Below are 26,189 nucleotides of genomic sequence, written 5' to 3'. Positions count from 1 at the left end.
CTTGGCAGTGCTCAGAGAAATAGAATTTCTAAGAATTAGATATAAAGGGCAAATTTATGTGTACTTACATTAGACACAAAAAAATCTCTCTCAAACTTACATTGCACCTGCATCTTGAACATTGAATGTAGTTATGGCCATCCCACTTCCTAAAGGATTCACAAATTTAGAGAGAAAAACTCAAGCAACATGGAAATGAATGGCAAATAGAAGAATAGTTTTTCATGCATTGCAAAAAGATCCTGGTTTATTAAATAAAATGATCAAGCAGCAGTTTTAGAAATAGAATGAGGTACCTTCTGAAGGAGCGTGGGGCTAAACTGCGGGTTGCATTGATGCAGAGTTCTGTGGAGATGGAAAGTACAAAAGATGATGGATCCACTGTCAGCTGTTAAATCCAATAGTCACAGTGTGCCTTAACATTCTACAGCTCAGGTAAACTCTGAACGACTGCCAAATGTGAGATTCATGTGATGCTGATTTGTGCTTGCCTTCTGCCTAACACCCAGTGCTGACTGCTCAGTACAGGAATCCCGAGGTTAATTTGTTTCATCACATCCACCAGGAACTTTCTTAACAAATGTCTGCTTACAGCAGGTGTGCAGGAAGCACAGCATGAGCAGTGCTTGCAGAAATTAACCTTGGAACCAGCCCTGGGGGAACAGGTGGGAAGTTTCAGCAGAGCATTTCTTGGATGGGTACTTTTATCTCTCTACTCAAGTGTGAGTGTCCTGCGTGGCCACAGATTGCTCATTCAGCCAGGGTGACCAGGAGTGTAATAGCTGTAGGACATTGCCAGGAACAAACTGCTGCCTTTGGGGCACCAAAGGCTCCTCAGCTTTTCATTCGTGTTCTTGTCACTGACTGCTGTTCAAAGTTACCTGGCAAAGAGGTTGGTGCCATATGAGAATTGCTACTTTAAGTCATCAAAGCATGAACAGATCTCTCTTATGAAATAATTCAGTAAAAATACTAGATTGCAAGTTTAGCATCTTTGGTTAGTAATTCTGTGGCTTCATGTAAATTGTCTCTGTGAGGATGCAAAGCAGCTTACACTTGGCAAATGCTATAGAGCCATTTCAAACCAGCCTTATCTGCCTTAAACCCAGAGCAAGGGAGTTTCCCATATCAAAACTTTAAGACTTAAGCACGTGAAGTGTACTGTTTCTGATGCACTAAATTATGTAGGCTACTTCTCTTTCTACTAGCAGTCTAGGGACTGAGCATGCTTTCTTGCTGAAGAGCATTTTACCAATTTCTGCCTATGACGTCCTTTGGCAGTGTTGGCTGGCAGCTGTCAGTCTAGCTGTTCTAAATAATTGTGTGACCAGCAAACTATCTGCTCCGTTTTTATCCTTTCTTTAAAAGCATTTATATCTGCTATGGAACATATTTTATCAACATCTTTACATAGAAAGATCTATTGGTTGGTTCATTCTGTTCTGAAAACTGACCGTTTTTGCTATCTCTGTTTTCCTGGTTTTAATCTGAAGACTTTTCTTGCATATGATTATCAGCTCCTTTAAGAAAGTGAGGGAGATCATTGTAAGATTTTGAAAATGTCTCTGTGTTCCATAAATGTATGCTTTTTAGCTACTTATTGATGCCTCATGGAGCTCCAGGGAGGTTGTGAAGAATTACTTGACAGAAATAACATCAACCCTTGAACAGACACACCAGATCTGTAGTACAACACCTCCCAGTCTGACACAGCAGTTACATTTAATGCTGTGTAGTTCTCTGGGTCACTCCTGAATTCTTGACTTTTTCCCTTTTTTATTCTTCTGACACTCAACATAGTTTAAACAAGTAACAAATTCTCACACATAATTGCTGTTTCAGAATTTCATAGGATCTGTTTCCTTTAAAGTAGGGATGAAGTTTCTATCTCTTTATTCTTTAAAGATCTATACTTTTTTTTTTTCAGCAAGGGTAAATAACTGGATTGCCAGTGACCTACAAATCTCTGATTATCTTCAATGTATTTCTTCCCATACTTATAATGAAGGAATCAGTGCCATCACTGTTATGTCCTGGATCAAATAGCATTTTGGATTTTAAAAGAGATTAGCAGTTCAAACCATATGAAATGCTAGTTATGTATATGAAGTTATCAACTCCTTAATCTCATTCAGAACTTTGAACTTCTAAATGTAATACAGAATTGCTCTTAAACAATTGTCATTGAATTTGAGTATCAGAAATAGCAAGTATTTGATACTGTAGTCCTCTATATTGTACAGTGACCCCTATGTTAGTAAAAAAATTAATAAATCCTCCAAGATTTACTGATAACTTTTAATGATGCTCCTTATAGATATTGATAGTACTAACATTACTGATTGCTTTAAGCACAGACTCATGGAATTGTTTAGATTGGAAAAGGCCTCTGACACTGCTGAGTTCAACCCTTTCCCAGCACTGCCAAGACCATCACTATCCCCTGTCCCCAAGTGCCACATCCCTATGGTTTTTAAATCCCTGCAGTGATGGGTGTTCCACCACTGCTATGTCAGCCTGTGCCAGGGCTGGAGAACCCTTCTGGTGAAGAAATTGTCCCTAATATCCAACCTAACCCTCCTCTGGCACAGTTTGAGGTCATTTCCTTTTGTCCTGTTCCTTGTTACTTGAGGGAAGTGACTGACCCCCAGTTGGCTCCCACCTCCCTTTAGGTAGGGATTCAGAGGGTGTTCCCTGCACCTTCTTACTGAGGGTGCCCTCAATCTCCTCATCCAGATCGTGGCTGAAGATACTGAACAGGAGTGACATGAGCACTGGGTCCTGGGGACACCACTTGTGGCTGACCACCACCTGGGCTCCATTCCCCACTGCTCTCTGGGCCCACCATCCAGATGGATTTTACCTTGAAAGCTCTGCCCATCCAAGCCATGAGCAGCCCATGTGTCCAGGAGAAGGCTGTGGGAAATGGTCAGAGGCTTTACTGAAATCCAGCTGGACACCTCCATGCTCTTATCCACTAGGCAGGTGGTAGAAGGAGGTCAGGTTGGTCAAGCAGGGCCTGCCTTTCATAAACCCACACTGGCTAGGCCTGGTCCCTAAAGCTAAATTTTTTTGTAAAATCTGTGAGATTTTATTGACATTTCCATACTGGACAAGATGTCGTCTTCTAGGCTAAATCTAGTATGAATAGATAGCAGAAACAATTAAAATAATTTCTAAATGCCAATAGGAGCAAAGTGTTTCTTTCCTTATGTCTAAGTTATATAAACCAGAATAGTAATGGATTTCTGGGCCTGGTGTAATGAAGGATGTAGAATTGAACATGCTTTGGTTGTGGTCCCTTGGAATGTCCTGTTCTCTCCCAGTGACAGTGTCTGTTGGGTGTACATCGTGGGCACAGAGTGGGGTCTGTAGGTGGCAGTCAGGCACTGGGAGCAGAGAGCACTAAAGAGCCATAAGGACAGTGAAAGGACACTAACAAACAAAGTTTCCTCATTCTACAGTAGAAGATTTCCTTTCAGATTTTCCCAGATTCAACAGCACCTTGCAGTAAAGGTGGCAGTGCTAATGTATTGTTCTCTGTAATGACTTTTCTGGTCTTCATTCAATTCCAGAAAATTGCATGGAAGGATTTCTACCAAAATCAAGATCTGAAATTTCAGGAAAAGGAATTTGCCACTAAATCCTTGTCCTGCATAATGTTTACATTTGTTCTGAAATCCAGAATAGCTTTCTTGAAAATGTGTAGGTGACAGAAGGGGAGAGAAGCCAGGAGTTTCTGCTGGAGACATCTCCTATGAGCCATCAAAACAAGAAGGCCAGATACAAAAGCTTCACTGCTGTTTATACTTGGAATATAGAGTTGCATGATGTACAGTTAGGGTTAGGGTTAGGTTAGCACCTCAAACTGGTGAGGTGCTATCAAGGAGTAGAAGAGAACAAGTTAATGATTGTTCAGTGAATTCTTACAATGTGATGCTGACAAGCATTTTTTGATACAGAAAATGCAGAACGCAAATGGAAAATAATCTTCACTAGAGGAAATTCTCGTCATTGGGATGGAAATCTAATGAAAAAAGTAATGATAATGATATAATAATAATAGTCCTAGTTCTGTGAGAGCAGAGGGAAGAACAAAACAATAACGGTCTTCAAAAGAGGAAGAGAAAAATGGATATAAAATTTCTGTGTGGGAAGCACAACCAAGGCAAAAAAATAAGAGTCCTGTTCCAAGATTTCTATTTGTCACTCAACTGTAACCTAAAGCAAAGGAGGAATAGGAATTGAAGAATGAACGACTTGTTTCGTTCATGTGCTGTGCAATGGTCTGAAAATCATGGAATTTGAAAAATCAAATTACTAAAGGTAAAGGTACAAGAACTGCAGGAGCATGATGATAAAAATTAGAGCAATTCATCACATATGTAAAAATGAAGAGTAACAAAATTCTCTTCCAGTATGTAGCAGAGTTTATAAGCTGAAGGTCAATCAGAGAAATAGACTGCAGCAAGAGAGTGGACTTTTCATGACTGTACTGTGTGTAAGGCCTTCACATTGCAAAGAGGTTTCCCAGAACACATTCAAACATATTTTTGATTTTGTTGTAGGAGGATAGACTTAGGTGAACCATTAGAATTCTTTTTAGCAGTTATCTGCGATTCTCTGTTTGATAAGGTTTTAATTGCACAAGACTGTAGTTGGTTTTCCACTGGGATTCTTGCTGATACATTCAGTAAGAGTTCACTGGCAAAAGCTGCTCCAAGGATGAATTGGCTGTGTGCCTTACAGGAAGCCTCTGGTTTAGAATATTGCTTCACTGGCAGCACAAGTTGAGCATTGTAGAGTCCATGCAGCAGGAAGAATTGGGGAATAAATCAGTAAAAGGGTCTTCTATTCCTACATGTGCGGAAATACAACCAAATATTTAGACTGACATCTTTCTCAAGTCTTGACCTCTGGTCTCAGCAAAGAGTTTCAGTTTTCAGAGACAGAAATCAATAGAAAGTCAGGAGCCCTGGTGGGATTTAGGAGTCTCAGCATCTATTTGGATATGCTTCAACTGCCCCAGTACTGCTTCTATTTAAATTAATGATTAACATCTATTGATTCCAGTGAGGTAAGAGCTACTTCAGTGTTCTTACGTGATTGTGAGCAAACTACAGAAAATGAACTTTTCTACTGAACTGAGTAATTTTTTAGATTCAGGCAGCTCTCTCCTGGAAACAGTCAGTGGAATTGCTACAGCAGAGTACCCTGGTCCAGGCTGAGCACTGAGAAATCCTGTGTTACCCATGGTTTGACTTCAGTCTTTATCATCTGTCACAGGAAATTTGTCAGTACCACTTCTCAGATGATTGAAAACTGCACTTAAGGACATTATAAAAGTGGATTATTCCTTATGATCTAAATTTTAAGTGGGGCAAAAGGTATAGGAGTTGCACATTGAATGATATCAAGGGAGATAAATACTGCCCATCCAGCAGTTCTATAATCACCATCCATCCTTACAGATGTTTTATTAAACTTGCCCTCTCTTGGCAATATCAGTTAGGTTCTGGTGGTGTGGTCCCCATTATTGACTTTGAGCTGATGCAAAAGAACACACTGTGTTTTTCATGCCTGGGCAAATCTCCTTGTGTCTTCTTCTCAATGCCTCCATAAATCTTTCTCCTATTTTTCCAGTTTGTGTGTTACGGAGATCAGTCTAATCAGTTACCATGAATTTAAGGTACCACAATTAATCCTCCTTTGGCAGGAGACTGGGCCTCTTTCATATCTATTCACCTCAGTCTTGAGCTGCAGTTTTCCCACTGCTTTTCTTGCAGCTTACTCAGTGTGGGCAGGTGGTCCAAAGGAGAAGGTATGAAATTGTGTAGCTTTGGTGAATAAAGGTCTCAGTGATGAAAACTGACCATATAGTATAGGTGGTATCTTAGATAGTATATAATTCATTACCATCAGCAGTTTAGATTTCAGGAGTAAATGACTGTGGGCTGCTAGAGCTGATATTTCTCTCCTCTGACTTTTCTTTTCCTGTAGAAATCCCATAGCTGCCATGTACAGGAGGCCACTGGAGTGTGGCACTTGGTGTGATGGTGTTCCCTGATTGCCTGCAGTGGTCAGTGCCAGTACTTCCTGTTTGCAGCAGGAAAGGCAGTCATGGGACCACCCACATCCCAAGGGTAACCCTCTCTAACTCCTGGTAGTAAAGGCTGGTTGTTGCTCAGACTCGAGGCCTTACACATCCTGTAAAGCTCTTGGAGATCTTTATTGTTGCTTTGCTTGTACAGGACTTACTAATAAAACTGGTTATTCTTCTTACTCAAAATACATGTTTTCAAGCCACTGAGTCCACAGTGTGTTATATCTCCCAGAAATACCATAGCTGGTTTTGTACACAGTTTGGGTTTTTTTAAGGTATATTCATCTATTTTGTAAAGGCCCTTTAGTCTCTCTTCTCTTCACTTCTCTGATTGAAATTAAGGGGTTTTTTTCTCTGCATGGGTTTTTTTCTTTTTACTCTTAAAGACCATGTTGGGTTCTGTGATTATTGACAAATTATATGGATTCCTCTTTTAGCTGAAAGTTTAACTGGAATTTGGTCATTAAGGAGATGTACTTACATGTCAGTGAGAAGACCTTTTAAAACACAATATATGTGAAGAGGTTTTAACTGAGAACTTAGTCCTGAAGTAAAATAGGCTTCTCAATTTTTAATGGATTAAGACAATTTCAATTCTCCTCACTAAATACAGAATGAGAGCTACATGGCAGAGGTAAAACTCAGCTTAGAAAAGGACATGAAGCGACTTGAGTAAGGCAAAGACTTGAGGGATACATGCCACTCCTTCAATTGTGCTTTATAGATAATCTGTTATATTTTCCCATTTACATGGGAAAGTTTTGTTTTTCATTAACCATAAAAATTATGAGTTTGAATAATGGTCAACAGGCCATTGCAGTGCTGAAATGTTGTGATGACATCTGAGCAACACCTTCATGGCGTACTTACAGTGTTAAATGTTTGCCAGAAAAATGGGGCTGTGCTGTGGTTGGTTGATGGAGAGGTGGTGGAAGGAAAAGCAGTCAGGCCAGAGCCATTGCCTACTGCCACATAAGCAGAAAGACTCCTTATGCTTTCCATGACTTCTATAAACTGGGTCTGGAAAACAGGGGAAAGAACGGGACAGGACGGGGGTAAGTGCTGTTCTCCACTCTGAGCTCTTGCTGATGCTCCTGTGGCAGTGTGGAGCTCTTACCCACCCTGGCAGCCCTGGGAGATGTCAGGTGTCTCCTGCTCCCAAAGAACTGCACCATTGTTTGTTGGAAGGTGTTGGAGCATCTCCCCAGCCTCACCTGTGACACCTCTGCATGAGGATCAGTGACACCCTCCGAGTGCCCAGGGAGAGAATGTCCTCTCACTTCTGCTCGTGCAAGGTAAACAAGCCTGGCCATGGCTGTGGAGAAATGAGGCTATGGCTTGTTAGAAGATGCCATAAATAGATGAGAATAAAATTCGAATCAGGGCTGTGAACCAGTGAAACAGCAAAGGTCAGTAGATTACTCTGACTGAGGGGCATGCTGCCAGTGGGAAGAACAGCAGATACAGCATGCCATGAGGGAAAGGGGCATTCCTGTACCTGTCCACTGTTATGAGACACACTGGGAATCTGCTTCGTTTAGCCCAAACTAAACTTTCAGGACTGGGGGAAAGATTAAACTATATCTGCATGTACAGATGGTTTCCAAGCTGAGAAAATACATTTTCAACTGTCACATGGTGGTGTTCTCTTGGGTTCCTAGTTTTATGTTGATATATTGCATTAGTAATTGTTTGTTAATTATATGGAAATTACCATACACAAATTTAAATTGCCATTGTCAGAACTGAGGTTGACAGTATTACCCAGTAAGTAATAGATAACAAATATTATTTCATGAAGAAGCAAAGGCAATTCAAGAAATCAATATTTCATTTGCTTTGTAAAACTGTACCCCTACTAATACAGAGAGACTTGGTGTGCTCTAACTGTGCTTGCATGTTTTGACATGCATATATTTCTAATAATGCTTTTTTTAAAACGAATAAACTACCAGAATTAAAACATTTGCATAATATTTAGTATGTTTTAATTATCTTTATGTATCCTCTGTAGAGTGACTAATGCTGTTAGCTGTTAAGCTGCTTCTATTATGGTTTGAATTTTTAAAGCCATGCAGTGGATCATTAATCCAGTTGAACTTTTTGCAAAAGCTGAGAGAGAGACTTACTCTTTGTAACGTTAATGATGTTGGGATGGATTTCGTAGCTCTGCAGTTTGCTTAATTTTTTTGAATTTCTTCCATTAACAAAAGAAGATTGTGAAGTGAGGAAGAGAAGATCATGCAGCAGCAGCAGCAAAAAAAAATAGAAATCTTTATGTTGCCCTGGGTTATATGGTTAGATATTTAGATAGGTCTAGTTGCAGAGGCAATAATATGTCAGAATATTTTATTTGTATGCTAATTGAATTTTGAATCTTCATTTATAGCTATTGTGTTTTTCTGTTTTCAATTTTGGTAACTTTGTTTGATTTACGATGAAAAATTAATCCTCCAGTGTTCAGGTAACAAGGGGGAGTGGAAAATCTACATGAAAGAATACCAGAGATACAGTGGCTGCTTCTGATGCTGAGCTGGCTCAAATGTTGGCTGAGCCCTTTGGAGCCTTTGGGTTTGGAAAACGTGCCTCAGTCCATAAACCTTGCTGGTCCTGAGCTGTGTGAGACCTCCCAGTGGGTGCATAGAGAACATGGGATTGTGATCCAGGGCATTTGGCATGCAAAGTGCAGAACCACCAGGAGTGGCTGTGAAACTGAAGGATGGTGCTCATTGGGTTTTGCACACAAAACTGAAAGCCTTGGGCAGCCTCATACATGACATGAGTCCTCCATGGCTATCTCTGCTTTATCACACTTGGCTTGGCTGCAAAGAGTGAAAGGATGGAAAAAGGTACTAATTCCTTGTTTGAAAGGACATTACAGAACAGCTGAGTTCTCTTTCCCTACTTCTTCCAGAGACAGCCTTTTTCAAATGATTCCTGTTATTTTTGCACTCTACATACTCTTGTATATATATCACTGAGCTGTGTGTTTAGCAGCAGAAAAACATTGATATTTTGATGTAGCAAAACCATGTTGTGTTCATTTCTTTTGTTCTTTCATTACATTACAGGTACAGTAAGAATTGAAATGTTCAGGAACATGCAAAACGCAGAAATCATAAGGAAAATGACAGAAGAATTTGATGAGGTAGAGTATACAAAGAGTTCTTTGAAGCATTATGAAATATTTTACCATATACTTCTGGTTTAAATTAAAAATGCAGTGGGCCAGTGGATAAATAATGTCTCAGTATGGGAAACTGCACTGACAAGCAAAGCAGCAACTTCAGCTGTTGGATGTGGAGTAACAGGGCAGGGAGAGGCTCATCAGAGCAGGCAGGAAGAGGAACTGGAGAACTCTCATCCCTCTGAGAGTGGTGGTGGCATTCTGGGTGCTGAACTTCAGCTCTTGGGAGTGCCATTGTACAACAAAGAGCTCCAGATTCCTGACACTTCAGATTCATGAGACAGCATTGCAGCATTCTGCTCTGTTTTCTCTGTGCAAATTAATGTTTTGTGCATTTTAAATGGCAATTTAAACCAAATAGGAACTTGACATGAAAATTACCATTTTGGAATACTGATACAGAAAGAAATAATCTTTCAAAAGATCTGAGCATTTTGTTTGAAACAAGTAAATTACAATTCAGACTGGGTATCTTCTGTCAAAATAAACATGTTCCTAATGGTGAATGCTTTTTAGCTTTGAGATTTTTGAACTGTATTTTCTTTGATTTTTGGTGTATAAAAAGCTGAATATTCTGAGCGTTCCTTTTGTTTAGTTTAAGGAAAACTAAAGCTGGAGCAGGAATTTTTGTAGGACAGCAATGTCTGACCAATTCTAAATGAAGTGCCAAGACTGTGATTCAGAAAGTTAATCAGCAAAACAATAAATACAAGATATGTTCTTTTTCAGGATGTACTTATACACAATTTCCTTCTTCACCATTTGAACAACAAAATGTTTCAGTAAATGCGTGACTACAGCCATAGGGGTGCTCCTTTTGCTGGATGATTATCCCATATTTGATGAAGAAAGTATTTTTCAAAAAAATCTTTTTAAAAGCTGTCAAAGTTTATTCTCACAGGAAGAAAAAGCCTCTTCATATGAATGTACTTGAAAGCAACATCTCTAAGAGTTACATAGTCTTTCTTGCTCCATTATCTAAAACTTTTCAGAACTACTGGAGTTCTAAAAAGTTTCAATTCTAGCTTTTGCCTTAACGTTTGAATGGATGTGTGAAAGAATTTGCGAGACTTTCTACAAAAACTCAAAATTGTTAGTCCTAGACTGCAACCCAATGAGTATTTTGAAATCTGCAATAAACTGTTGGCATTTCACCTGTAACAGCTCCCCCAGTACCCCAGAAGTCCCAGATTGTCCCATTGTTCCATGAGTGCTGCAGGAATCAGCTGGCTGCTAGCCTGAATCTTGCATTTATGGCAGCAATTGAAGTATTGATTTTCCTCCTCAGGAGTGGAAAAATTCTTGTGCAGGATTTCAACTATGTAAATAACGTTGTTCACAAAGTTCACTTTGGGACAGAGAATTCCAGGGACATCCGTTGGCTGCACTGTTTGGCTCCTTGGGAGTACAGGTGTTTTGTAGGTGAATTCCCTCATAATTCTTGTGTAGAGTTGGCAGGTGAACAAAGACTTGGTTTACTTTGAATTTTCTAAGCACTGGGCCATCAAGTATTGTGTCAGTGTCACTAATGTATCACTTTTATTTTTTATATTCAAGAATAAAAGATCAATTGTAAGTTTATTCTTCCAATTTCAGCCAGATGAGGTGTTTATGGTATAGTCTTCACAGGCTTTTCAAAAGAGTTGTCTGATATGTACTTGTAGGTTAAAAATGCACCATACAGAGATGAGTAGTTACACACAGCACTTCAGCTTAGGAGGCTCTGTTTAAAAAGACTTCATACACACACACCTCAAGCATATGTTGTGTACCTAAATTCACATGCAGAGATCCATCAGGTTATTTTGGTGTGGTTGAAATGGGTGTGATTAGGTTAAATGTGATGGCTAAAGGGTTTTCTGTAGGGGAATGTTGTTTATGAAGTTTAGGTTCAAGGTGTTTGATTGCATCTCCTCTGTGCTGATGTTGCTGCCTTTGCGTGTTTCAGTCTGGATGGTAAGTCCTGAGGAGGAAAGTGTTTATTCCTCACAAAAACACAGAATAAATGTGTATAAATGGATGGAACTTTAGTACTACTGACTTCTTATCCTGGCTGAGAGATTCAGGATGGAGCATTCCTGCCTTGATATTTTGGATACTCTGGAATTGGCTTACAGATCAAGTGGTCAGGGAGATTTATACTCAGGCTTTTTCACTGAGGGGGAAAAAGCATTTTCTGATTGTGGGGGGACAGTGTCCCTGTAATGCAGTATATATAGTGAATCTAGTAAGAGCAGACCTGGAGAGGTGTTAAATGAACATGCCTAGTCCAATCTTGTAATAATTTTTTGAAGATGAAGTGTATGAATCTGTAGTAAAATTTCCATTACTGCTATCAGAAGGCAAGTTCTGCCGCTAGATAAAGGCTGCATTTACAAGATAAAACAGAGCAGTGTTTGCTTTCTGATAAGGAAACTGTAAGCTTGAGTAAACCATACTCAACTGTAAGCTTGAGCAAAGTGAAGTTTGGGGGGAGGGGCAGCCACCTGATTAGAGTATTAACCTGGAGTTGAAGTCGGGATGGAAAATGACACAAACTGTCAATCACACGAGCCTTTCTTTAAGTTTGACCTTAAATACTTCAAAATATTCCTTTCTCATACTTTGCTCCCACTCCCGAACCGAGGATACAAGGAAAAGAATTGAGTCTTGATACTTATTTTGGACTATAAGGAGCCAGTACTGCAAGTGGAAAGCAGTTACAACGTCTTTGCAAAAGTGGTTTTGTACCAGTGAGCCTCCCTGATTATTGAAGAATGATGTGTTGTTTTATTTGTTATTCTCCCTTGGCTTGAAGGAACAAGATGATGTTTAGTTTAGAACCGTGGACCACAATGGCTACACCAACATTAAAATAGATTAAATGAGGAGACCTTTAATACTTGATTTTTTTCTTCTGTTGTTCTGCAGGACAGTGGTGATTATCCCCTGACCATGCCTGGGCCTCAGTGGAAGAAATTCCGCTCCAACTTCTGCGAGTTCATCGGGGTGCTGATCCGGCAGTGCCAGTACAGCATCATCTACGACGAGTACATGATGGACACGGTGATCTCGCTGCTCACCGGCCTCTCCGACTCGCAGGTCCGCGCCTTCCGGCACACCAGCACCCTGGCTGGTGAGTGAGCTGCACTGCAGGGCTCTGTCACTGAGCTTGCACTGCTTATCCCCTGCGACAAGTGCTTGTCATTTGGATTGAGGTGGATCCTGACCAACAACTGCGCAAAGCTTCATCAAATCCAAGTACCACATATGGTACAACTATACTTAAAATATTCCTTTTTTATTTGGAAAGTAGTGTGCTGAGGCACTTAGGGATTCCTGTCATCCCCCAGGCCTCCAGTGAATCCTGACAATCAGAAGTGGCATGCTTATGTCTTGTATTTTGTTATTAATTGTTCACTTGTTGTGCAGAATGTTGGAGTAATTTTATATTTTAGAGTATAAATTTATTCTAAGGAAGTATCAGGACAATTGTATTATCAAAGAGTTTCTGTTCACCAGAAAAAATAATCTGTGCCTTAACTCTGGAGAAGCATAATGTTTGGGATTAATGGGCCATGGTTGTAGGGCTCCCTGTCTTCTGCCTGCAGCCACACCACCTTTCAGTGCAGCTGCCTCACCTAAGGAAAGCCCTGGGTGTATCATTAGGTAGAAGTGGCTTTCCTTATGTATTTCATCACACCTGTATGAGATGTCTCCTCTAAGAGGGATGAATTGCTTTCCACAAGGAGCTATTTTTCTCAATTACAAAGCACTACCAGGGTGGCTGGCTTGGGTGTAGGTGTCTGCAGCTGGTCATGTCAGGTGGCAAGAAATCCATCTTATTGCAAGGTTCATAGATCATGCCAGATATTTGAAACTCTTACAGCAGACATTTGTCATAATCTCAATGTTTCTATGGCCAGTATTTATTACTATTTAGTCTTTCCACAATAGCCTCATACACATTTTTTTCAATTTCAAGTGTACTGATACCCAGTGTTAAACAAATACAATCAGAATTTATTTAAAATTTCAACTCTTGTTATGAATCCAAGTAAGAGGCAGATTTCCAATGATATTGCAACAACAACTCCAGATTTGAGTGGATTTTGATTTTAAAACTGAAACCCAAACCCTTCAACTCACAGTGACTGAGCTCCTTTGGAAATGCATTCCCTTGTGTTCTTCACCATACATAGCAATGGGATGGTGAAACTGTGAATTATGCAGGCTTAAGCTTCCAGGTTTGGAGTTTCCTCTTCAAATTCAGTATTCCAAGGTGAGCACTGTTTGAGCCTAGATATCCTGCTGGAAATCCATGTCTCTTATTTAAACTATATTCCCTTAAACTATATTCTGATGCTGTCTGCAGTGCTGGGTGGTTTTGATTTGCTGTTTGCTCAGATGTGGTTGTTTGGTTCATAGGGAAGAGTTCATGGAGTGAGGTCTGCTCTCTGGTCCCTGGGATTGATTGGTCCATCCCTGCATGGGGCAGATGTTTGGAAAGTATGAGGGGCTTGATCAAAAGACAGGAAACAGAAGCACTTATTACAGTCATTTCCCAAGATGCTCTGTAGAAGAAAGAGTTTCCATAATTTTGAATGGATTCTGTAGCTAGAAACTTGAAGCAAGAATATGCTGATGCTGAAGCTGAGGTTCATCCCAACTGACTGCAGTTATTTCAGCCAGTGCTGACTTCTTGCATTAATGACACATTTATCTAACATTGCATCATGGATGGGAGCTGCCAAAGATCTCAGCATTTACCAGTGACAATACATGCTATTTATTTTTTGTTTGCTTGTTGTAACAATCTTGAGGCTTTGCTTTGATTCTACAAATTTCCTTCAAGCTGTTTTTAGCACATTTAATTGTGTTGAAGTCCCAAAGAGCAGAGGTCAGCATGATGCCATGGAGCTCAGCCTTGATAAAGTTTTTGAAAATCTACTTGTAGACTGGCATTTCTTCTTGAAGGAGTGTTTTCAGTTTTCAGTTTCTTGTTTTCAGTTTTCCTCTATGCTAGTCAGTTGGAATGAGAGATGATTCACTGTAGGGAGAAGAACCTATAGGTTACCAGTTCTGAGCTGTAGCAATCAATCAATCCAAATAGCCTCACTTCTCCATTTATGTGGTTACTTTTCTATCTTGAAGCAATGCTGCATATTTAGAGGAGCATGCAAAGAGGATGTGATAGTTTGTTGCGTTATTTTGCTGGTTTTGCAATATTGTAAAATGTGTTGTACTATGTAACCACACAGAACTTGGGAAAGACCCTTATTAATGTTTTTTGTAAAAATAAATTGTAGTACCAAAAAGCAGACATGAACAATATCATATCCAGCATGTGTGAAAATAAAAATTGCATTTTTATATGGCTGTACAGCTGACTTAGAGCAGTGTCAGACCTGCATTCGGAGAAGCTGTGCTGTGGTCCCTCGTGAACTGAGCCATCCTCAGCAGCCATGGGTTAAGGTCACCCTTAGCATGGAGCCATCTCTGCTGGCACTCCTCTGTGCACAAATGGCTGTATCTCCCTGGCAGCTGCCTTCTGGTGCCCTGATGCTGCAGGCTCACTGCTGGCTCCCTGGTGCCCTCAGAGCTTGTCTGGAGAAGGCAGCAAGGAGCACTGCCTGCAGCTCAGTGTGGGGTATAGACTCTACTTTCTGACCATGGGCCAGTGACCTCAGGGTCGTGAGGCTTTTTGGTGTGAGTATGGATCTGCTGAGGAAATACTTTCTGAGCTCTGACTACAGGTAAAGAGTCATAATCTGTCTTGTGCCTTTGCAGCTATGAAGCTTATGACTGCTCTTGTGAATGTTGCCTTAAACCTGAGCATTCATCAGGACAATACACAGAGGCAGTATGAAGCTGAGAGAAACAAAATGATTGGCAAAAGAGCTAATGAAAGATTGGAGCTGCTGCTTCAGAAAAGAAAAGAGGCAAGTGAAAAGACTTTTTTTTTCCTGGTTCATGTGCATTCCCTCCAACAGAAAGCCCAGGGTGGTTTGTGACTTGAGTACCACGGTGAGAAAGAGCTTAGCTCTGCAGTGGTGTTTGTGTGATCTCAAGCACACTACTTAAATCCTGTACTGCCACATTCAGTTGAGTTTGTGGTGCTGTTCTGCACTGGAAGGAGAATTCTCTTCTCAGGCTTCTATGTATGAGCAGGTAGGAAGAGTCTCAAACTGTAAGCAGTCACTGTTCTGATGATGCAGAAAGATTCTGACAGGAGGATCACACGTTCCCTCCCTGCACTGCCCTGTTTTCCCCTTGACCACTACAGTTACTCCACAGTGTCTCATTAGTACTTCTTTTTTAGCTGCTTTCAGGAAACACTGGAGTTGAGGCTATAGCACCTGTTCTCAGGGAGAAGGAGCTAGGGAGACATTAAAGTCGCCTTTAGTAAGTACCAGTCTGACATTAGGTGAGAAAAACCATTAGAAGGTTGCTGTAATCAACCCTGAATAAAGTATTATATCACAGGAAATTTTAGTTTTAGAGGTGTTCTTAAACTTAAAGATGACAAGTAGAAAATTAATACACATAGCACCCAAACAACCATAATGTGTAAAAAGATGCCAAGTTAAACTCATAAGAGAAATTTTAAAAAATCAAATTTTTTATGGCTTAGATTTTAATTTATGATTTTTAATATATTAGTTTTTTATTTTCTCCACCACTGTTTTACTCTGTGTCAATTAAGACACAGAGTGCTTTGCCTGTGTGCACCTTGAATTCCTTTGGGTGTAACTTTGACTCAGAATTGCTTGACTTTGTAGTCTTTGTCTGGGGATAATTACAATGACCTATTTTTATTTTAGCCCTATGATCTGTTGCACAATTTTATTTGGTTTTCATAATTCTTGAAAAGCATGCATTAAGGTACAATGTAAGAAGAATCTCTCCTGCCCTAACTGTGAGAGAAACATTTTTAATTAAGTATTAAATTGAATGTGACTTCTAAAGCATTTTGAAAAGCAAAATAGCTGGAACAGAGTTTGTATTCCACATTTGTTGATTGTTGCTTTGAATTTGCAGAGGACAAAGACACTGATAGCACTGATTTCCTTGGCTGGTGGCTCTGTGGCTGGGGACTCTGTGCCATTCTTTCAGAGCTGCAGGACATCCTGTCTCTGGGGAGCTGCAGCAAGGATGCCCAGGCTGCACAGGGCTGGGGAGCCTTGACAGGAGAAGGAGCATTTCTTAGTCCTTACCTTTGGCTCTGTGTGTTCAAGGGCTCTCATCTCACTGCTCATGACAGCTGAGCAAGGCATTGCCTGGGAATAGCCAGATCCAGGATGTCCCTGGGGTTAAGCACACCAGGGGCACCTGGGCAGAAGAGATCTATGAGGATTAGATGGCTTAATGCTCTGTGTAAGAATTCCTGACATCATATATATATATATATATGTATATTCCCAGTGTTTAAATACACTGAATTGACAGTGGCATTCTGTGCTGGCACTTGCTCAGTTCATTCTTGGATGAAGTACCATCCTAACAACCCCTCATGAGCACATAACATGTGCATGTATTGGTGTTCATGAGCTGATAAAGGGACAGTTCACCAGCTGAGTGTGCCAAATTAGTCTGAAGCAAGGAGGTGGAGCACTTCCTGAAGTGTTTCATTCTCATGCCATCATCTACAGCCTGGTGGGAGAGCCATGCATGGAGCTCTCTTACCAGTGAGATTTTCAGCTCAAATGGATGATTTATGTAGCAATATGCCACGAAGCAGAGAAAGTTGTCATTTTAGTATCTGCCAGTAGTAATTCAAATTTTGTGCCTGTCATGCATGTCTTTTTAAGCTTCCAAACCTGTTTGCAGAGTTAAGAGAATGTTTCCCTCGTTTTTTATCTCTGTTTAAGAGGGAGGGTGTTAAATCATTTTTGCATTGGTAAGAGCAGGAATCCCAGGACACAGATGCTCTCTCAAGATGCTTGAAGTTATGCACCCAGATTCAAGTCCATGGTTTAAAAAACTTGAAAGTGTAGAAAGCAATTAGAGTTTCAGAGAAAATTCATTACTGAATCTGAAATACATTTGAGAATTGTATCCTTTAAATGTTAGTACACAGAGGTAAAGGGGGATCTTACATGGACCTGCTGAATCTCTGATTCTGCTTTCACACCAGCTGTGCCCCAGCACCTGGATACCTGTACCAGATGATAATTTACTGTATTTATAGTGCACTGTAAATTCTGTGCAGAAGAAGAGAGAAGAAGCCATCCATGCTGTCCCTTCATTTGTGCTGCTCGGGCCTCTACTGTGCTGCTTCACTTTGCACTCACAGAGATGTCAAAGGACACTTTTTTCAGAATCTCAACTTTCTCATGGCTCAGAAAATCCATCCTCTCCTACCTGTCTTCCGTGGTGTGGTTTTATACCTATAATCATTCCCTGAGTTCTCTGTGAGTTTGCTCTTCCAGGGCTCTGGTAGTTTCTCAGAGAGCCTCTTGAAGCTTCTTGGTTCATTCCCATCCTCATTTTACTGCACAGCCTGTGCTGGGCTGTCTCTACCCCCGTGTTTCTGTGGATGTTTCCCTGCCTGTAGCCTGTGGAGTCATCCAGCTGAGGAGTGGTTAGGAACTCACAGTCCCCTTTGGGTTATGAATTCTCAAACAAGCATTTAGTCTGTGCATATTTGGGTTGAGCTGATGCTGCAAATAGTGCTTTTCCCAGAGGCCATGTCTAAATATGCTTGGTTCATATATGCAGAGCTGGTGTGGACCCAGCTCTTCCCTTTGTACATAATCCCTTTTACTGTGAAATTAATTTCTTTGGCAGGCTTTTGACAATTTAGTCAAGAGCCCTCAATGCCTTGATTTCTCCAAATGCAAAATGGAGACAGCACCTCCTTACACTTTAGTGAACTGGGAGGCTTCACTCTCTGAGTTCTGAAGCTACTTCAGCTCATACCTGGAAGATACAGTAGAAATCTTTGGCTGAAAAATAGAAGCCCTTAGGTGAAAGTGTTTCAGAGCTCATGCCATGCAGGAGGTCAAACCAGCTGATCCAAGTTTTGCCTCTGGCTTTAAAACCTTTTATCTGTTAAATACATACATCCATAATTATACAGGTTATTTATTTTATGCATATGTGCACTCTACTAGCAAGGCTCTGTTGTGGTTTTCCTACTGTGAGAATGTGGGCAAATTTACATTCCCACACTGTGGTGCTGTGCTTGGACTGTAATGAACACCTTGAAGCTGATTGGTTAAAATTGGTGTCATCTTATTAACAAAGCTGCATTTAGGTGTAATTAAGTTACACTTAGTTTAGTACAAGATCTGACAGTATGAGAATACAGTAATTAATTCCAAGTTCTGTTAACATATTAATTGACACAAGGTAAGCTTCCCATAGTACTTGCAAAACATGCTCATGTTACCCAGGAAATGAAAAGATTTTTAAGAAAAGGCTCTTATTTATAAAAGCAAGCTCATAACAGCTTTTCATTTGGAATTGGGTTTGGTTTCTTGCAGGCTGAGGCCTGGATGTTAGGTGTGCTCTGGTCCTGGAAATGTTTCTGCTTCTGAAACCCAGTTTTTGTGGGTGCTGAAGTTCAAGCAACTGACAGTCTTTTACTTAAGATTGAGAACATCTTCAACCCCTTTCCTTAAATAGAACATTAATTTTTCCAAAACTAATTTGTAACCAGCTTTGTTTCTGCAGCTGTCATTCACTCAGCTCTGTGTTTCCCTGTGAACATAACACTGCTGAAATTACGGCACACATTGTCTCTGCTTGTCTCATTTTCAGTAGCAAAAGTTGATGATTACTTCAAAGAACTAATTTGAGAGACTAAATTGATGTTTGTAGTGAATGTTAATTTTCTTCCATTAAGACATTACATATATAAGTGTAAATATTTGTATGTATGTGCACACAATATAGGCATGTGCTGGAAAAGCAGAAATGGTGAATTTACTCAAATGCTCTTCCAAGGTCTTCAAAGGTTTCCCAATAGGGAATTATAGAATACCAAATTATAGTAAGCAATGATCTTTTATTTATTTTGTGTTTTGTTTTTCGCAGCTACAAGAAAACCAAGATGAAATCGAAAATATGATGAACTCTATTTTTAAGGGTATATTTGTTCATAGATACCGGTAAGAAAATGCATGTTCCAGTAGGCTCTGCTAACAAAGTGTGGTCATAAGGGAAGTCAAGGGCAGTCTCTGGGTTGATTTTCTTCTGATGTAATATTCTAGATGCTGCAAGATCACTGTCAAAAACACTTGAAATTATGGGAGAATATACAAATTGTAATCGCTATTAATTACTCAATAGAGCCATCCACACAACTTTATTTTGATCAGTAGACAGCTTTAAAGGGTTGTGGGAGACATGGGCTTTGAATCTTTGCATTTTGAAAAGAAAAGTTGTCCATGTTGGGAGTGCAAAAATGCCATATCTTAAGAATAATCAAATAATTTCTGTGCATCACAGGATAGCAGTTGTCCTCCAGCCTGCATTTCCTTTTGTATGTCTTGGGTGTAAACAGAAAATCTGGAATATGGTTTACCAGAGAGCATTAGACTTTTAAAATAGATTTAGGGTTGTTGTGCGTCACAAGATGCCTCAGAGCATCTGCATCACCTTTTAACCAGCTCTTTAAATGTTAATTGACTTGCTGAAATCAAAAGATGAAATTCAAGGGTACTGAACTATGCAATTAACCTTTCAGCTTTCAGGTCTGCTTTAAAGGTTTATAATTTATGGAATCTTTTAGGAAAATGGCAGGAAAAAAAAGGTGTATGAGAAGAGGGTTAGAAGGTGAAGAGGATACTTCATACTTCAGTTGGACAGGGAGGATGATGGTAATTTGGAGAAAAGCACTCGGGAAACTGGGCAGGTGCTCGTGCTGCCAAATGTATGACTGTGAGCAGCACACTGGGGTTGGAGAGGCTCTTCTCAGTACCTGAGCATGGAAAGAAAGTTCATGGGTTCATGGTTTCTGGTCAGGAAGCCTTGAGCTGCTTGGCAGCAGGAGGATGGGTATGCAGAGCCAGCAGGTAAATGAGTGTGTTAGATCAGTGTAGCACTCACACCAGTTTATCAGGACAGCAGCTTTCATGCCATAGGTGAAAAAGATGAAGGAATTAAATTCTGAGTGGTTCCATTTCTATCCCTTCAGAACTCAGTGTATTATATCAAACAAAGAGTTGCTTTAAAATATCCTCTTAGTAGTTCATGCTCTTGTGTGGTATTGGAAGAAGACTCAGAGTTTTTGTAGTCTGCATTCTGGTGCTTTTCCTTTTTGTTTTGAAATCTTCCTTTTGTAAAAAAAATGTTTCTTTTCATGCCTCCTGCTACCACTAGTAAAGACCTGATGTTGCTGTAAAAAAGGAGAGGTCAAATAAATAAACTCCATCCAAATCTTGGAAAAAGGTGCCCATGGTGGCCCTGTCAGACCAGTGGGGAATTGACTGAAATCAGACAGGTGGTGACACCATTTGTGCCACCGTTCAGAGGGGTCAGGAGGAACCTGTTCCCACCTTGCCCCCAGAGTCACCTGTGTGACCACAGCCATCCCTGACCTTTTGGGGAGCCCCAAAGAGTCTTTTACAACATACACCAAACTATGAGTAATGGTACACCACAGAGAGAGCACAGGGTGAGAGTCCTGCACTCACAGCTGGACAAGAAAATAGAAGGGGAAAACATGTGTGTGAAAGCCAGCTAGCTGACAACAAAGTCCAGAGGGGATAAGATGTAAAGGATTTTGAACTATTATCTGCTTTCATAACTTCATTTCTTCAACCTTCCATCTCTCAAATAGTTCCAATTATTTATAAACTTCAAATTATTTTACAGGCCTTAGACTATGCACAAGTGGTGATGATTTTGAAAAAATTTTATTATTCCCAGAGAGTAAGTCCCATCCTTCAGTATGATTCAGACTCAGCCACAGTAATTCATGTTTAGGACCTTTGTAGCTTAAATAACAAGTCCTTGACCTAAACAAAACCCCCAAAACTGTTTCATTCAGAATGTGTCTTCTAACAAGTGTTGCAATAAGGTTACATCTTCTTTCTGTAGATTGGCTTCCAATTTACTGGAAGATTTCAGTGCTCACTTCTTCATCAAGAAAAAAAAAGTATTTGCAGAAATAGCTGAATAGTTTTCTAGGTATAATGCTAGTCTAGTGTGATCAGCAGATTTGGTCAAAAACTGAGGTATACTTAATAAGCCTGCAGGAAATGTGCCCACCGCACTGCATGTTGCCTTTTCTCCTTCCTCAGCCATTTGTTCTCACTAAGTTTCTGTGAGTTTATGATACATTTGGTTGTCCAATGGTGTTTTTATCTTTTTTAAAAAAAAAAAAACCTTAAAAAGGTGTTTTAAGTTTTTTGGTTTGGTTTTTTTTTTTTTGACTGAAGTCAAAAGCTGAAAATTGTTTGCAAGGTACATGTGTATAAAAAAAAGGAGGGGAGGGCTATTTCTTCATTTCAGTTCTGTCTCGTATCAGAGATGACTGACTCTGAGACAATTGCCACATCACTGCTCAGATGTGAAGAGTATTTATAAAATGTTGAACCCTTATCTGAGGTTTGGCTCCTTCCCTGCCTAGGACTTAGCACTGTGTGCCCAGACACATTCCCCTTTTAGAGGGTAAGGTTGAGACATCTCACATTTCAGTCCTACTTCATGGTATTTTTTTTGTTTTGAATGCTTAAAGACATTTTTCTCCAGGTGTGACTGTCCAGAAAAACAGAACTGTTACAGTTTTAGCTTATGGCAGACCAGAATGGGAATCCTGGCACTGATGGACACAGTGGGTTTGAGAATTTATGCAGGGCATGAGCCTGTCCTGAGGTAATGTTTTGTCAGTCTGGCAAATGAGGTAAACCTTGCCAAGTCTAGATGGCATTGCCATTTTTCTGGAGAAGGTTCTTCTGTCTCCTTCCAAGGTGTTCCTTTGCCTGCTACAGAGTAAATAAGATTGTGGTGACAAGTTACATAGGAATTCCACTGGGGAAAACAAGACATGGCAAAAAGGGGGAAGGGGTTATTGGATGGCAGTTTGGTGAGGAAGCACAGGGGAATAGAGCCTAAACCAAACCAGAGAAAAGTCCTTTTCCCTGCACCCTAAACGTGTTACCCTAAGGAGGCAAAATGTACTCCTCAGGTGACAAGGAAATGCATTATGGCTTTAGGTATGTTTGAAAAAATAGACAGAAATTACTGGTGTCACAGACATAAAAAAAAAAGAGAAAGGAAAAATTTACATCATTTAATTTGAGTGAGTTTGACCTTTCTGTGAAGTTTTAAAACACACACTGCTCCCTTCCCTGAAGAGCTGTGCCTCATACTTCATACAAGCAAAGGTGTTGGGACAGGAACTCTTTGAGAAGCATTGGGGTCAGAGATATGTGAAGCTACATCTCAGAATCCATGTCATGCCTTCAAGCAGTAAATTCCTTGGTCTGGCAGGAGCATTGGATAATCAGCCTAGTAACAGGTTCTTGGAATAGATACTTAAATAACCACTGTATGCAGAAGCATTTAGGAATGGGAGTGCTCTGTGCCAGCCCCTCCCATAAGTGGGATATGCATTCATCAGAACTTCTGGAAGTTGGTTCTGAGCTCTTATTTTTCTTACCCTTCTTATTTTATGGGCTCCTAATTCAGCTCCAGAGATGAGAGTCATGGAAAAAAGAAGTAGAAAAGACATTTTTGTCCAGTTCTCATTATAATTACATCTTGAAAATGTTTCTAAACAGACAGGCAGCCCAAGAGATGGGCCCAGTTCTGTCCAAGTGGCAGTGGTGTGATCCTGTGCAGTTGCTCCATTTCCTGTCCCTTGGATGGGATTTTGAGCTTCCATCCCACAGAAGGCCTAAGGCAGTGAGTCACCCTTAGTTCTGTCCTTGTTAGAATGTGTTCCTATAGACTAACTCTCAGCCCAACCCATTGACTGAAATATCTGTGTTTTTCTGCTCATACTAGTTTGCCTGTTGAGTAATACCACTGTCTTCTGACGGTTATCTGCAGTTCTGGCTGTTTCAGAACAAGGTGTGAGAAGCAGCATCTCCAGTGGTGAGATTGGCCAAGCAGGTGCAGTGAGGGTGGTCAGGCTCCTAGAGGAGCTTCCAAGAAGCCTTGAAGCAGTTCCTGCTCTGCTGTCATCTCCAGGTCATGCCTTGGTCTGGCTCAGCACTGGCAGTGCTGTGGGATGTGACAGCCAGGGTACTGCACATTGGGCAGGTTTGCTTAGAGGGCTTTCAGTGTAGTCGTGATTAACCCCATGAGTTTGTCATTGAACAGACTGAAAGAACCTGTGAGCTGGAGCTGAAGCTGACAACCACTCCAGCAACCCTGAGGAGCACACTGCACCTGACATTTCCCAAATATCCACCAGAGACTCTGTGGCTCAGTTCCTGGATACTTCTGGCCTTAATCACAATTCTTGTTTGTACTTTGGCATGAAAGGTGCACTGGAGTGGCACTTGGAGTGGCACTGGTAAAATTTGTTTCCTGTCACTGCTGTGGTTTGTGCTAAGGTTTATGGGCCTGCCTTGTCAAGCCAAAATTTCAAAAGGAAATGCAGAATTTCTTACCTGAACCCCTTTTGTCAAATCTTTTCAGAAGTTGCATCATGGAGAATCTCTTTACCCAGAGTGGGAACTTAGGCTGTGAATGCTGAGAAAATTTTCCCCTTGGAGACCTTGCTTTGCAGATTGTGCTGAAAAGAGAGTTAAATACATTTCATGTCTAAGATACGTAGATGCCACGTTAGTTTTCATCTCTGTGCTGGACTAGATTCTGTTTCTTTCTAGAAGCATTTGGCAAGTAGTACAAGCTTACATCACTAATTTATAATTATGATAATTAATAATGCATTCATTATTCCATAAACACTTCCAGTGCAGGTATAATTAGTATTTTTATGTTCTTGTGTCATCCAGAAATAATGTGTATTTTCAAAAAGCTAAACAATTCACAGTGACTCTGACCAGAAGCTAAAATATATTTAACTGTATAAAAATTAGAAGAAAATATTTACAGTTTAATGACAAGCAATTACCACATTGATACAGCATCGATATTGTGTTTGATACAGCATTGTCTGGGCATGGAGTCCATGTTAGTGATTCCTGCAGGAACACAAGTGATTCTGATTGGTGGTAGTTACCTGGAAGTTGATGTGGAGTGGGAGATGGTGTCTCACAAGTTCCCCTGCTTCTCCAGTAGCTTGAGTCTGTTTGCTGGTCTCACATACCTTATCCATCATTCTGTCTTATTTTCAATTATACTGGAGGTGTTAAATTCTTATTATAGTAAATCTCTTAATTACTTGAGTAGCTTTCTTCTTTCTTTCTTTCTTTCTTTTTTTTTTTTTTTTTTAAATTAGCAGCTTTGAGTGAGTGCCTGTAGTGCTGAGGGATCCCTGAGAAGGCTTTTGAATCAAGAAGCAGTTTTTCACTTTCTGCCTGGGGAAGCTTGAGTGCACTGTTAGAGAAAACATGATTTTTCCTGCTTTTTGGCTGGCTGTGCTGCATGATTAAATAGTTGTTGACATTTAGGTTCTTTTTGGGATTGCTATTAAATCCTTCCAAACTGCTTACAGTTAGTAAATTTATAAGGTGATGAAATAACCTACTTGGATGTGAGGACTCAGGCTGTCATCCCCTAGTAAGAATATTTTCCTCACTACTTTGTGTTGCTGCAGATGTGGCTCCCCCTTTTTTCTTGATTTATATTTATTAGTCTTTTAGGTTTTTCTGTAAGTCTTGCATTCTTCCACCTATATTTTGTTTTTAAAATAATTTAAAAGTAAGTCCATAGAAGAGAATTGCTAATCTAATTCAGTGTGAAGCAATGTACAATTAAACACACACACACACACATATATATATTTGTGTGTGTGTGACTATAGTCACAGTTTTAACTAAAACTTTTCTTCATCATGGCTGCCTTTCCCATAGGGAATGCAGTTTTTAACCCCTGAGTGTGATATTTAGCCCATTGATCCTTACACTGCTTAAACCTGTGTGAGAAATCCCTGGCAGGAGCAGCTTGTTTGATACCCTGATCCTAACGCAGCTTGTCCCCATTGTGGGTTACCCCTTACCTTGGCTCTGAGGTTCCAGAGCCTTCAGGAAGTTGGACAGACCAGACTCAGTGATGCTGTTGGGAAGTTGTTCATGTTTCTCATAGGCAGAGAGAGACAATGGCAGTGGTTTGGTGGCATTCACCCAGGTGTCCCCCTCATGCATTACAGGCTGTTTGTGCTTTTCTGCTCTTACACCACTCCAGTTTCCTCCCTACAAGTGCACTTCCAATGCTCAGACTTGCCTGGAGGAGTCCCCCTGGCCGTGTGTGATGCTGGGCTTGGTTCATGGTGCCTGTGGGAGCTGTGGGTCCAGCTCAGGGGCTGCAAGGTCAGGGACAGGACAAAGGCACTGCAGCAGGGAAGTACATAGTTCCACTATGGAGTGCATTTTATTTCTATTTTGTAAAATCAGAAAAATGCAGTTTCTTATTTTTGCAATTATTCTCATGCTTGAATCTTGGAATTTTTCTTTCCTTCCTGTAAATTAAATTTCATTTTGGGGCTCTGTTGGTCTGGTTTAGAATTAAATTGATGTTTATTACTTTTCAAAAAATATTTTTTAAAATAAAAATACAAAACAAGGGTCTCAATTGCAAGCAAGTTCCAGTGTTTGCAAAGCACCAGACATTGCCTTCTTCTGTGCAGTGACTCTTTGTGTTCTTCTTGTATTAGAGCTGAAATTTGGATCTGTGAGGCAGTGCCAGCTGGAGTGGCACAAGTGATTTCTCATAGTAACAGATGTCCCAGAGATGGAATTACTGAAGGGACAGATGGCCCCCATCCCTTTTCCCGTTGTTTCATCATTAGTAAAGATGCCGTGCTCCATGTCAGGCAGGCAGGAAAGTGCCAATCAG

General features: G+C 40.4%; 1 protein-coding gene and 1 long non-coding RNA gene across 5 annotated transcripts in view; one reads left to right on the top strand and one right to left on the bottom strand.

The window, feature by feature from the left end:
* STAG1 (STAG1 cohesin complex component) overlaps positions 1-26,189 on the top strand; it is a 164,337-nt gene that overhangs the window by 82,995 nt on the left and 55,153 nt on the right. For all 4 annotated transcript variants that reach the window (XM_088170640.1, XM_088170639.1, XM_088170637.1 and 1 more), the window contains 4 exons: positions 9,175-9,251; positions 12,201-12,405; positions 15,060-15,211; positions 19,311-19,384. In XM_088170640.1, coding sequence (XP_088026766.1) covers positions 9,175-9,251; positions 12,201-12,405; positions 15,060-15,211; positions 19,311-19,384 — 508 coding nt within the window. The remainder of the gene's footprint in view (positions 1-9,174; positions 9,252-12,200; positions 12,406-15,059; positions 15,212-19,310; positions 19,385-26,189) is intronic.
* Positions 20,291-24,477, bottom strand: LOC148222560 (uncharacterized). Its single transcript, XR_015805644.1, has 3 exons — positions 24,415-24,477; positions 23,840-23,964; positions 20,291-20,613 (listed from the first exon to the last, which is right to left on the bottom strand). It is a non-coding gene; the product is annotated as an uncharacterized LOC148222560 (long non-coding RNA).

This window comes from Sturnus vulgaris, chromosome 10 (assembly GCF_052056855.1).
Source record: "Sturnus vulgaris isolate bStuVul1 chromosome 10, bStuVul1.hap1, whole genome shotgun sequence".
NCBI lineage: Eukaryota > Metazoa > Chordata > Aves > Passeriformes > Sturnidae > Sturnus > Sturnus vulgaris.
The sequence above is the reverse complement of the archived record's forward strand: the minus strand, read 5'-3'. Positions and strand labels throughout refer to the sequence as shown.